The 14,322-nt window shown below is 35.4% G+C and overlaps 1 protein-coding gene across 29 annotated transcripts in view; it reads left to right on the top strand.

Moving 5' to 3' along the window:
* NRXN1 (neurexin 1) overlaps positions 1 to 14,322 on the top strand; it is a 2,145,734-nt gene that overhangs the window by 796,119 nt on the left and 1,335,293 nt on the right. For 20 of the 29 annotated variants that reach the window (XM_082249472.1, XM_082249474.1, XM_082249501.1 and 17 more), the window contains one exon: positions 14,273 to 14,296. The exons of the other annotated variants lie outside the window; for them this stretch is intronic. In XM_082249472.1, the coding sequence (XP_082105598.1) occupies positions 14,273 to 14,296 (24 nt within the window). The remainder of the gene's footprint in view (positions 1 to 14,272; positions 14,297 to 14,322) is intronic. 29 annotated transcript variants of the gene reach the window in all.

Raw genomic sequence — 14,322 nt, 5'->3', positions numbered from 1 at the left:
AGCTGCTGAACTTGGAAGCTGTCATTAGCCTGACACTGCTGTACCAATAAATATTGCCTTATCGATAATTTGCATTTTTATTCTCGTGGGTGATTGTGTAGGCAGGGCCCTATTGCACTGCATTGCCAGGGGCCTTTAACGCTCTTAAGATGGCACTGACATGAGGTGCACAATCCCCATTTGGGCTCAAAAGGACACTTAGAAGGAGCAAACCCAGTAGGCAAAGAAGCAAACCCAGTAGTAAATGTGGTCCTTTGGAATGTTTGATTGGCTCAACAGAGCTAGTAAATAGTGATGAACTGAATTGCCCAGGGTTTGGTTTGGCAGTGGTTCTACAAACATCAAAGAAGTTTGGATGCTGAGCTCAAACCACACAGAAATCAATAGGAGCTGAATCAGCAAAGTTAAAAATACACATTTGTCACCTGCTAAATGGGAAGTCAGGTGGATGAGAGCTGTTATTAACAAGGGGGGTAAAGGGATCTCCCGTTAAGTCATTGACCATATATAGACATACATGGTTAACAATGTCACTGGAATCCTGCCTCTTTGCTTACATGGCCAGGGATTCTCAGTCAGTGGGACAGTTGACGACAATGGTTGGTAAAGACATGCAAATTCCCGCAGCACAGGTGTCCCTAACAACTATTGACATTGGAAACTGTCTTGTATAATAACAGTATTAACACTGATATTATACATGAGGTTTGGCTCATGCCGAATAAGCGTTCCTGTGTTCGTCTGGAACAGCTAACTTCTTTTCAGACTCAACTTTGAGCTCATCCCTACTAGTAATGAACTCTGCTCTACCAAGGTTCATTTGCTCTTACTTGACTTTTGTCTAACCCTTTAGTAATTTACTCTCATTGAGTCAATTAAGCATGTGTGTCTAAGGCTGGGTTCCTATAAGTGCGAATTGGATGCAGGTTTCCCCCCATCCAATTCACATGGCATGCAAGAGTGCCTGGCTCTCAATGGAGCCAGTTCCCACAGGTCCGGGGTGGCCGTAGTCCACATTTCAAAAGGGGTCTGGTTCAGGTGCGAATTCAGGCAACAATTTGGACCAGATTCGCACCTGAACTGGTGAACAGGGACACACCGGACCCCATTCTGGGAACCGCGGCAGCACATATGTGAACCTGGCCTTAGGGTGCATACACATACATGCAGTTCTCTGTATGTTTCAGCTAGAACTGTTTAAACAAAAACAGCACAGCTTGCACAGCCTGTTGGTATACCCATGCTAATGCATTGTTATATCACCAGGCTGGGCTGTAGAATTTACAAGGTTTTAAGTAAAAAAGCCGAAGCCACGATTACATCACTTCCGCGCATGCGCACGGGAGCTGCCGTTCACAGCACAGGGCTCTGAAGGAATGGCACAGCGGCCGATCCTTCAGTGATGTCACTGGCTGCATGCAAAGTAAATATCTCCTAAACGGTGCAAGTTTAAGAGATATTTACAGTACCTATAGGGAGGCCTTATCATATGCTTACCTATAGGTACAAGTTACAGAGGAAGCTTCACTTCCTCTTTAATAGAAGCAAAACTTTTTGAACTTATAGGAAGATTTATTATAAAAAAAAAAGTATTTATCATTATCAAAGTTAATTGTTTTGCTGACCTATCTTTGATCATCACATATATCAAAAAGGTGGAGATGGGCTGTAGATTAAAAAAAAGTCTACAATATGTTTTCCTATTGACATTGAACTGCCAGTTATAACATTTATTTATTTGAGGGTGTTCAATCTTAATGTATTTTATTTTTTTGACATGCACTGCCATTTTGGAATTACGATGTCACTGTTGCTTTTAACTAAATATATATCCAGTGACTACATTTTTTTTTTTTAGAATAAAATGCTACAGAGAAGGCAAATTAATTAGCAATGAATATTTATCTTTTGATTTATATTATATACAGAGAAATATTGAAAATGTTTTTGAGCGATAGTTGAGAACACAACACAGAAGTTAAATATTTCAACTATTATTTTTATGCTCTTAAAGTGTTTCCGCACCCAGCTTCAATTGTCAGAACTGCTGTTTTTGCTCATCGGATTGTAAATTGACAACTAGGGATGAGCGAGCCAGGGAAAGTCCAGTTTGCAAAAGATTTGATAAACCCTATTGAAGTTTGTGAGAGGCAAATCTTGTCATTTTGTTTTTGCCTTTTTCAAGGCTAGATTGCAAGCTTTTGATAAAAAAAAAAAAAAAAAAAAAAAAAATGGCATGGGAATATGGCCACTGTCATGGTGGATAGTGCCGAGACAAGGTCATCTAGCTCCTAGGGCAAAGATGCCAAACTGCGCCCCCCCCTTTCCCTTAGGGTTAGGATTATGGCTCCCCTATCCCTGCAATAAACCATCAAAACATGTAAGCAGCGCTGTTTAAATAGACAATCCTTATTTCAGCGTGGACCAGACAAAGTTCGATGAAAAAGGGATTCTCCACCCAGGTGAGGAGAAAACATGCAATGGTGAGCCCGATCCTCCACCACACACTGACTCTTACCAAAGATAGAGGGCCACTGTTTCCATAAATGGCCAGACAGCGCAGTGGGTGATTCAAAGGATCACTCAGCCTTAGACATCCTGACCGCTCTAAAGATTAAATCCTTCTGGGGCCAAAAGGTACCTCATGCAAGGAAAGGGGTCAAGAAGAAGGTCTCATAGCGTGATACGTTTCAAATATTTATTCAATATAAGGTGGAAAGTCAGCAGTAAAATACAAAGCGCAAGTAATATATACAGTGTTCCTGTTGATAACCAATGTAATGGCTGACTTCCGGGTGCAACGACATAATGTAAGTCTGGCTCCCCCAACACGTTTCGTCATTAAGACATCATCAGGGGGCGTGAACCATTGTGCCCAGAGCACCCGCCCCTCCTGCCCACCCCTTGTCCCAGCCCTGATGGGGGACATGTACCATTCTACGAACATTTTTAAAAAATTTAGCTCAATGGGTAGAAGGTACTTTATTGAGGCTTAGCTTTAAAGCTGCATTTAAAGTTATAGAACAGTAAAATTAACAATAAAAGGGGTTCCACCTACAAATTCATACTGAGCCCTTATCCAGGCATGCATTCCTGGGTGGCCAGTAAAGAAAGGGTAGTGAGAGCGGGCTTCTTCCTGAACCATATTAGGCCACATGCCTATCAAAATGGGGACAAGGTACCCTAGAGTAGTGTCTTTTAATCTTTTTTCAGTCAAGGCACACTCCAAAATTATAGACAGTCTCGAGGCACCCTCAAAAATGATGGACAATCTTGAGGTGCCCTATTCTAAAATGTAAAAACTTCTAATGGTTTTACATAATGCAGCAACATACAAACACGTAGGACACCCAATGTTAGATGTGATTTATTCTTCCAAAGCAAATACACTTTTGCAAACTGGTACTGACTAGTGTTCTAATGTTTCTCTACTCCCTTAATTTTTCTCCATTACTCAGATACTAATGTTACCCCAAAGCTGATGGAGAGAGGTAATGGAGGGTCAAACAAAGAAGGCGACTGACATCCTCCTTATCAACTGATGATGTTATATGAAGTTTTTGGGCAATTTATAGACATTTTGCCAAGGCACCCCTGAGGAAACTTCAAGGCACCCCTGGTTGAAAAATGCTGCCCTAGAGGATGTGGGTATTTGTAGGGGGGAGGACTTATTGGAACCTAGAAGCCTCATTGATTATAATAGGAGACCCCCAGATCTCCACTCCCCCCCCCCCCAGGGGAATAACAGGTCCCCAATCTGTCAATAGCCGGGGATTGGCACCTACTAACTCGCCAAATGTGGCCAGTTTGATTGGCAGTTTGCCAAACTGTAAACTGGTTTGGTTTGGAATGAACTCATGTTTGACCCAAACTGGAAGCTCATCCCTAGCAATGACCATCTGTCTAGAAGGACAGAAGCGGAAAGATGAGAAGACTTTCACAGTTGCACTGTGCAAGCAGTTTCAGCGAATGACCTCTACCTGTTTTCAGAGAGGACCTAGCTTCAACCAAAGCTAAATAACAAAAAATTTCAGCTGGGTAAAGAAATCACTTAAGCTAATTATAACTGTTTTACACTCATTTTTTAAACAACTTTAAATTGTGTGCACTTCCTGGAGGCCAAATTATGCAAAAAGCACACTTGTATTCTCATATGTAGATTATATTCTGCTGTGATTGATAAAATATAACACCTATCTCAGCAGTGAGAAAATGTTCTTACATAATTCTAATTAAAAAAGTTTTAGTCTACATTTTAATATCCACAAACCGAACAAAGATTTTTAGAGTTTCTAAGTGTCTTTGTCCTGCATGGCCTTAAATATAGTTGTAATGAAGCTATTTTAGAGTTTAGAAATGATTTTGAATTAACGGTTTGTGGAGTCAAGTACATATTTATAAAAACTATTGACATAGTTTAAAGAAAGCTTTTTTTTTTTTTCCTCATAGTTTTCTAATTGTATTTTTTTTAAAGGGCCCAATTATAAGGGTGTTAAACAATATAAACACAAATAAGCTTATTTAAAAAAAAAAAAAAAAAAATATATATATATATATATATATATATATATATGTATATGTATATATATATATATATATATATATATATATATATATATATATATATATATATATATGTATATGTATATATATATATATATATATATATATATAAATATATAAGCATATGTGTATATGTATATATATATATATATATATATATATATATATATATATATATATATATATATATATATATATATATGTATATATTTATATATATATACTTCTTTTAAAGTCCCTATATTGAAATTAAGTGGACTTTTTAAAATTCCAGTGCATACAATTTTGAAATATTTGTATAATGTAGGATATCTTTTAACATTGTTTCCAATGTATGGTTTCCATGTGCAACTTAAAGTAGTATTAAACCCAAAAGCAAACATTTATTATTTTGCATCCTACCAATTCTTAGATGTAATGGCTGCATTCATTTTCTTTCTTTGTATTTCCTTCTTTTATCTTTCATCTGGTGATCCAGATAGTAAGCCTGCTGTTTTTTAAAAAGAGCAAGCTCTCCCGCAGTATGTATCCATTACAGAGAGGAGACAAACCATTTAACACTGACAGGAGTGCTTAGGATCACCGTTATCTCAAAAGGGAAAAAAAAATCTGTAAATGGTTATAAAGTATTAGCTGGAGTTTGGCTTTAATTTGTTAGTGAATCTAAATCTGCTAGTACGTCTAACACTTCCCTCCCCCCAGACTAACAAAGCTATTCTCCCAAGGTTTCCCCTTTGCTCTTTCATCCAGAGTGGGGGCACTCTAATACAAGAGGTGCGTTGATAGCCAGACCACAGAGTGAAAACAGAGGACTTAGAAAAAGAAAACAAATGCAACCACCACATCTAATGATTGGTAATCTGCAAAATATTCATTTTTTGGTTTTGGGTTTAATATCACTTTAAAATAATTTTTATTTACAGTTTTTGTTACCAATAATATATATAGCTGATAAATAATAATGTCATTTATTTCAGTGCTTAAAATAATTTTCATTTGTCCGTTTAAACAGCTCAGATATTAGAAATGTTAGATTTCACGCATACAAAGAAACTAACACGAAAGTATCATCTAACAAAAGCTAACTTTCTAAACTGCAAGTATACTTTTCTTTTTACCCAAGGGAGAAAAAAAAAATCTTTACTGTCTGTCTTAAAAAATGCACAAAATTAAGAAATATAGCTGAAAAATATTGTAATTTATTTCATTGCGTAAAAAATGTATAACTTGTTCATTTATACACCTCATATATTAGAAGTTTTAGATATCACACAAGCAAAACCACTAACACAAAAGTATCATTGATTAAAAGCTAACTTTCTAAACTGCAAGCATACTTTTATTTTTACCCAAGAAAAAAACAAAAAAACTTGGGTCTATCTAAAAAAATAATGCACAGAATTTGTTTTGGTAAGTCTAAGGTATAAAATATTAACTTGGCTAGTGGTATAAAAATATAAAGAAAATAAATCACTCCCAAGATATCAGCAGGGTGCCATTTTCTTGTCTGTTATCATTTCTGGCATCAGATGGATCGATTTTTTTTTTTCAGCAGTACACCCTGCCTGCCAGCTTAGGTTCTCTAGTAGTCCCAAAGGTTTTGATAATTCATGAATAGTACATATCATCCCTTTCCTTTACACAGAGTAACAATGTAAAAAGAACAGGATTGGGGCTACCCTGCTGTGAAAGAAGGATCCTTACATGTAGTTGCTGTAAAACTTTATGCAAGCACAAAATTATAATTTGAGAAGTAAGGAAAAAGTGCACGGCAAATTAGTCTTCTATACACATCCAAGAACATTTTTGAATTTAAAAATATTTTTTAATGAACTGGTCTACAAAATTACATATTGAACGGTGATGTTCTAAGCACTGTGTTGTTGGCCAAAAAACAAACAGTGAGGATAAAATAAGAAAGAACAAGGCAAAATAATTTTAAGCCTATTTTGAGCCAAAGGGTTTTTTATTTATTTATTTTTATTGTTATTATTTTTTTTTTATTCTTACTCTTTTATTTGTAGACTGCCTAAAGGCTAAAGCCTCTGTAAAAGTTTATAATGCTGTCTGTGCCTTTATGTATGGTGACTGTCCCTGACCCTCTCCTCTCTTCTGTTTTCCTGGCCTCACAAAAAGTAAAATACAGTGCCTTGAAAAATTATTCATACCCCTTGAATTTTTCCACATTTTTTCATGTTACAACCAATAAATTAAATGTATTTTATTGGGATTTTATGTGATAGACCAACACAAAGTGGCACAGAATTGTTAAGTAGAAGAAAAATGATAAATTATTTTCAAATGTTTTTTTTTACAAATAAATATCTGAAACGTGTGGTGTGCATTCGTTTTCAGCCCCCTTTACTCTGATACCCCTAACTAAAATCTAGTGGATTGCCTTCAGAAGTCACCTAATTAGTAAATAGAGTCTACCTGTGTTTATTTAATTTCAGTATAAATACAGCTGTACTGTGGAGCCCTCAGAGGTTTGTTAGAGAGCCTTAGTGAACAAACCTCATCATAACATAACACACCAGACAGGTCAGGGATAAGGTTGTGGAGAAGCTTAAAGCAGGTTTAGGTTATAAAAAAAATATCCCAAGCTTTGAACATCTCACGGAGCGTTGTTCAATTCCTCATCCGAAAATGGAAAGAGTATGGAACAACTGCAACCTTACCAAGACATGGCTGTCCACCTAAACTGACAGGCCGGGCAAGGAGAGCATTAATAAGAGGAGCAGCCAAGAGCCCCATGGGAACTCTGGAGGAGCTGAACAGATCCACAGCTCAGGTGGGAGAATCTGTCCACAGGACAACTCTTAGTTGTGCACTCTACAAATCTGCCCTTTATGGAAGAGTGGCAAGAAGAAAGCCATTGCTGAAAGAAAGTCATAAGAAGACCTGTTTGCAGTATGAGAGAAGCCATGTGGGCGACACAGCAAACATGTGGAAGAAGGTGCTCTGGTCAGTTGAGACCAAAATTGAACATTTTGGCCTAAAAGCAAAACGCTATGTGTGGTGGAAAGCTAACACTACCCATCACCCTGAACACACCATCACCACAGTGAAACATGGTGGTGGCAGCATCTTGTTGTGGGGATGCTTTTCTTCAGCAGGGACAGGGCAGCTGGTCAGAGTTGATGGAAAGACAAATGGAGCCAAATACAGGGCAATCTTAGAAAGAAAACCTGTTAGAGTCTGCAAAAGACTTGAGACTGGGGCGGAGGTTCACCTTCCAGCAGGACAACAACCCTAAACATACAGCCAGAGCTACAATGGAATGGTTTCGCTCAAAGCATGTACATGTGTTAGAATGGCCCAGTCAAAGTCCAGACCTAAATCCAATTGAGAATCTGTGGCAAGATTTGAAAATTGCTGTTCACAGACGCTCTCCATCCAATCTGACAGAACTTGAGCTATTTTGAATGGGCAGAAATATCACTCTCTAGATGTGCAAAGCTGGTAGAGACATCCCTAAAAAGACTTGCAGCTGTAATTGCAGCTGTAATTGCAGGGAAAGGCGGTTCTACAAAGTATTGACTCGGGGGGGGGGGGTGAATACAAATGCATGCCACACTTTTCACACATTTATTAAAAATAAAAATGAAAACCATTTATCATTTACCTTCCACTTCACAATTATGTGCCACTTTGTGTTGGTCTATCACATAAAATCCCAATAAAATTTATGTTTTAGGCTGTAACATGTAGAGGAAAAATCCTCTCATTTTCACAGACAGCAATACAATCTTTGCAGAAGCTCTAGCTCTCCCCCATTAAGATGAAATTTCAGTTAGATTTATCAATAGGTAGACAGGGACAAGGTAATCTAGAGCCAAGGACAAACATTCCAAATTGCGAAGCCCCCCCCCCCCCTTCCAAGATGTATGAACATTATGTGTCAGTGAAAATCTCCTCCCCCCAAAATAAAATTGAGCACTAACCTGCATGCTCACCCCCCAAACATAAATTCCCCCTCCTCCCAGTTTATATCTGCTGAAATCTCCCCTCCCAGCACATATCTTTGTCCCCTCCCAGCACATATCTTTGTCCCCATCCCAGCTCAAATCTTCTCTCGCCTATATGCCCTAGATGTGTATTTAGTTTTGTTCTGGATTGAAATTCGGACAAATTTTTCGTTATTTGGAAATGCGGATACATCCAAATTTTCCAATTAAAATAAAAATGAACGAATCCGAAATAACAAATCAAAATTTCAGAGGAAATTCGAATAGTTTTTGAAACAAATTCAAATCGTTTTTTTGATTGAATTTGAATTTCAGAAAATAATAAAAGTGAATAGAAAATAAAGGAAATAGAAAAGAATATAATAAAATAAAATGGAAAATGAAAGAATAGAAAACAATATAATAAAATATATTGGAAAATAAAAGAATAGAAAATAATAGAGTAAAACAGAACAAAATACAAAATAAAAGAATAGAACAAAATAGAATAGAAAAAAAGGACCAGAAAATATAATAAAAGAATAGAGTAAAACATATTAAAGTAAAACAATAAAAAAGAGAATAAAATAAAATAGAATAGAAAATAAAGGACTAGAATAGAATAAAAAATAGAATAGAATAAAATAGAAAGAATATAACCATCTTCTGAAATTCAAATTTCCAATAGAATAAATTAGAATTTAAATAGAATAGAATAGAAAATAAAACAATGGAATATGAATAGAATAGAGAAGAATAGAATAGAAAATAGAAAAGAATAAAGTAGAATAGAAAGAATATAACAATATAATCATTTTACGAAATTTGAATTTCGAATAGAATAAATTTGAATTTCGAATAGAATAAATTTGAATTTCGAATAGAATAAATTTGAATTCCAACAGAATAGAAAAGAATAGCATATAATAGAAAAGAAAAGAATGGAATAGACCATAAAAAAGTAGACTAGAAAATACAATAGAATTAAATGGAGTAAAAAGAATATAACTATCTTCCAAAATGCAATACATTTGATTTTGATTTGAATGCAATTTGATGGAATACGGAAGGAATTAGATTCAAAATTGAATGGAATTAGAAAAACTTGACTTGGATGAATTTAATTAAATAAAACAAATTTTGAAACCAAATTAAATGAATTTAACTAAACACATTTATGTAAATGAACAATCTAAACAAAAAAAAACATTTTTTTTAGTTCTGCACATGTCTAATATGCCCCCAGCACAAATCTCCCCCCCCCCCCGCCAAAAAAAGAAAAATATTTCTCCCTTTTAGTACAAATCCTTTATCCCTCTATTAATTTCCCCTCCAAGCACAAATCTACCCCCCCAATCCAAACCCCTCTTCCACCACAAATCCCCCTCCCTCAATCCCCCATCCTAGCACCAATAAACTCACAAATTTCCCCTGCTAGCACAAATACCCCCCCCCCCCCGATCATCCCTACAAGCACAAATCACCTCCCCCCAAAACAAATATTTCCCCTCTAACATATTACTTTTATAGCACAAACCCCCTGTCCCCCTCCCAACACAAATGCCCCCAAATTACCACTCTTAGCACCCCCCCCCCCCAAATTTGAACTCCTAAAATAATTTTTACTCTCTGCCGCCACTCAAATTCCCCTTCTCAACACAAATCCCCCCCCCCAAACTCTTTGTGGTGCCCCCCCACCTCACATGATACCTCAGTGCCCAAGGGCTTCTTACCCCTTGTCCCGGCCCTGAGTAGACATGAAGGGTATGGTTCCAATGTACTGTAATTCCTATTTTTTATTTTTATTTTTTTTGCATTTTTAGTTTTAAATTACTTTGAAAAACCTTATTTATGACATTTATTGTTCTAAATAAATGATGTAAATATAGAAAAAAAAATTAAAAATTATTTCCATGATTGTCAATGGAAACAGCATACAAAAAAGTCTAAGTTTCTAAAGGATAACTCCACTTTCATGGGAAAAAAAAAGCAATAAAAAAAAATATATATATATATATATATATATATATATATATATATATATATATATATATATATATATATATATAAGGTGTATACAGTTGTGACACAAGTCATATTGTAATTGAATGTTAATAAAAATTGCCTTTCCCTTTTCATCTGCAGCCGCTGTAATTTTTGTAAAATGCAATGCAAAATGGCAACCCAAAGGCGTTCTGTACACAGATGGTGTACAGAATGCCCCCCTGAAATATCATCTCCTGCTTTTATAATTGGCTTATTGATTTTCCCAGAAGTCTGCACTAAGTTATATGTCAGTTTGTGGGAATCCCCTGCTAAAAAAAAATGGAAAATAACATCCAAAAGGAATGCAGACCCTGGCACGTTCCTCATTGGAGCTCTTCAAGTGCAGCAGCTGATTGATAATTATAAAATCAGTATTATACAGATTCACTCTGCACATTGACACAAACAGCTGTTTCTTCAGAATAACAAAAGGTAGGAATCTGCAACAAAATTTGGTAAAATCCCTGCAATGTACAGAGATCACCCAGAGAGGAATGAATTTTTTTTCTCAACAAAAGTGGAGTTATTCTTTAAAAGTCAAAGGATTTCTGTTTTAATCTTTTAAAAACCATGGGTTACGTCATGGGGCAACATTCCTAAATATCTTGGGCATCTTTAAAATGCATTAATAATTGAAATCATGAAAACAGAAAGAAACAAATGCACCCTACTGAAATTTAGAGGACTAATTTATTAAAAAGTTATTTTTTTTTCTATAAGTTTGTGCTCATTTCAAATAAAAATTGAGGGGAATATTATTTTTTTTTTTATTCCTTCAGGGCGTCTATAGGATTTGATGATGAATTTAACAGAACCCATAGATGTCCAGCTCATTAATCTTATTCTGTTTGCTAAAGCTGAACTTTAGAAATTTAACAACTTTGTAAAAAATGTAGGCATACTATGAGTATAGCAAGGTGCCTACCACCTCGTGGACCTATCTCTATTATTTACATTTGACATGTTTATTTTGCTCTGGGAAGATAGATTCTGGAGTTCTGTTCCAATATTTTTTATTGTTTTTTTTAAGCAAACAATGAGGTATGAAATAGTACGAAAACAGATTACTCAGTGGTGTTCCAGTGGAAATTGTCAAAATCAACATATTCTGGTTACAGTATAACTTTACCGTATCATAGATAGTGTACATCACCATCTTGCCTGAGGGGGTTAGATGGTGGCATGTGAGCACATAGCGCAACAGTCAAGATCATTACTGTAGTTTACTGTAGGCATAGGAATGTGAATATCAACATGTTTGGCAAGTCAGAAACATTATTTCATAATTGGTTCCAAGGCAGAAGAAATTAAAAAAAAAGGAAAAAGGAAAAAGGGGGGAGAGGGAAGTCCTAGATTCGGGAGTTCTGACGCAGTACACTCTGGCCATGCCCACCCCTCCTTCTGTCCAGTCACAGAAGCCTTTGTATTAAGTGAATAATGTGAATATGGGGTGGTGCGCTATTCATATATATTCATTTTAGGCATAAGTGAACTCCAATTTACAAACATATTCCAAGGCAGGAGAAATAAAAAAAATTAAAAGGAAAAAGGGGGAGGGGGGAGAGGGAAGTCCTAGATTCAGGAGTTTTGACGCAGTACTCTCTGGGCTCCTTCAAGTGTAGAATTGCATGCTGCTGCAATGCCCGTCCCTCCTTCTGTCCAGTCACAGAAGCCTTTGTATTATGTGAATAATGTGAATATGTGGAGAGGGAAGCCCTAGATTCGGGAGCTCTAAAGCAGTACACTCTGGCCTCAGCTCCTTCAAGTGAAGAACTGCATGCAGCTGCAATGCCCACCCCTCCGCCTGTCCAGTCACAGAAGCCTTTGTATTATGTGAATAATGTGAATATGTGGTGGTACGCTATTCATATATATTCATTTTAGGCATAAGTGAACTCCAATTTACAAACAATATAAAAATCTTAGGACATTACCTTATTGCATAAAATGTATAGTGATTAATATTACAGTCCGTGATTATACCTACAGTGCTTCTTCATTGTAACCATATAAAAAAATTTTGAACAAAAGTGACTCTTCATTAAATATTATATAATATTAAATGAAGAGGCACTTTTGTTCAAAAAAGTTTTTATTGGGTTACAATGAAGAAGCACTGCATGTATAATCACAGACTGTACCTTATAATATCTTATAATTATAAGATAATGTCCTAAGATTTTAAAATTGTTTGTAAATTTGAGTTCACTTATGCTTAAAATTAATACATATGAATAGCGCACCACCATATATTCACATTATCTACTAATCATTTCAAGTTTTCTGAGTACTTATACATGGTGGAAGCAGCAATTCACATCACCTATAATTTTTTTTTTATTTTTTTTATTATTTGTATGAGTATATCATACCACGGCAACACACCTTTTTATTTATTCACTACTTTGTATTATGTGAACTCATTCACAAAATACAGACGCTGCTATGAATGGACGACATAGCTAATGTGTGTTCTTGCCTCCTTTCACAGCCCTGAATATACTGTATCTTCCAGAGCTAAAAAAAAAAACCTGTGAAACGTATAAATAGCAGAGATAGGTCCAGGAGGTGTGATGTATCTTGTTGGACTTAACACATATGTCTGCAATTTTTACAAAGTTGTCAAATTCCTGGAAATCAGACTTAAACATGGCCCTTAAAATTTGCTTTTGTTTTCGCAACATTTATGACAATCCCCAGATTCCAAACAGTATCTATTTAAACATTTAAAAAACAGCTAATGTCTAATTTTATATATATATATATATATATATATATATATATATATATATATATATATATATATATATATACATACATATTCAAATATATATATATATATATATATATATATCTATATATATATGCATATACATACATAAATATTTATATGTACATATATATATATATATATATATATATATATATAATTAATATGAATTGGCAAGCCACTAAATGCCCACTTTCTAGATTTGCCTTTGCTCATGCGGTTAGTTAAAGAAAAAACAAAAACAAAACAAAAAAACACATTTAAATGATGAAATTAAAAATCAATACAAATTAATTGGAGACTGTATAGCCAAGCTGGTGCATGTTTTACAAGGCAGTTGCAGAAACCCATTCAACTCATTATCTGTGTCAGGATCTTCTTTGCTTTGTTTCATTGCAGTAATCTGTGAGCCCAAAAGCCCATCAGTATGACCGAAAGAAGTTTTGAAGTTGAGGAGGATTCCTTGAGAGCTGTAATTTCAGTAGTAGGGGAATGTAAACTAATTTCTGAATTAAGAAAAGAAAATCTGAAAATGAGCCATATTTTCTAAGATGTGGCCATTTTGATAATTTAGCCATTTTTAATGTCTGTCAGATGTATATAGGTTAAAAAATACGGGGGAATGGTGACCATGTGTCCGTTTTTGTTCAGTACAGAGCTGATAAGTTATGAAATATATTTGCAGGACAAATATTATCGTGGTTGCCTTCTTTGGAGGCCTACTTGTTAGTCTGCTTTTTTTCTTGTAAAATTTTTTTGCCCTTTTTTTCTATGTTACTAACATGCTTAATAACTAACATGTCACTCATGGAATGTGTCATTCTACTAACCGTTACCTGAATCAAAAAATGTACTAACATGGTAGTGACCATCTTATTTTTTTAAGTAACAATCGTTATTATGTTCACAGTTTTTTAATTTCCTTTCTCCCCCCTTCTCCACAAAGCACTCAGGCATTGGACACGCTATGGTAAACAAACTACATTGTTCGGTAGA

This window comes from Pelophylax lessonae, assembly GCF_965119305.1.
Source record: "Pelophylax lessonae genome assembly, chromosome: 3".
Lineage (NCBI taxonomy): Eukaryota > Metazoa > Chordata > Amphibia > Anura > Ranidae > Pelophylax > Pelophylax lessonae.
Note: the sequence above shows the minus strand (reverse complement) of the source record. Positions and strands in the feature narration are given on the sequence as shown.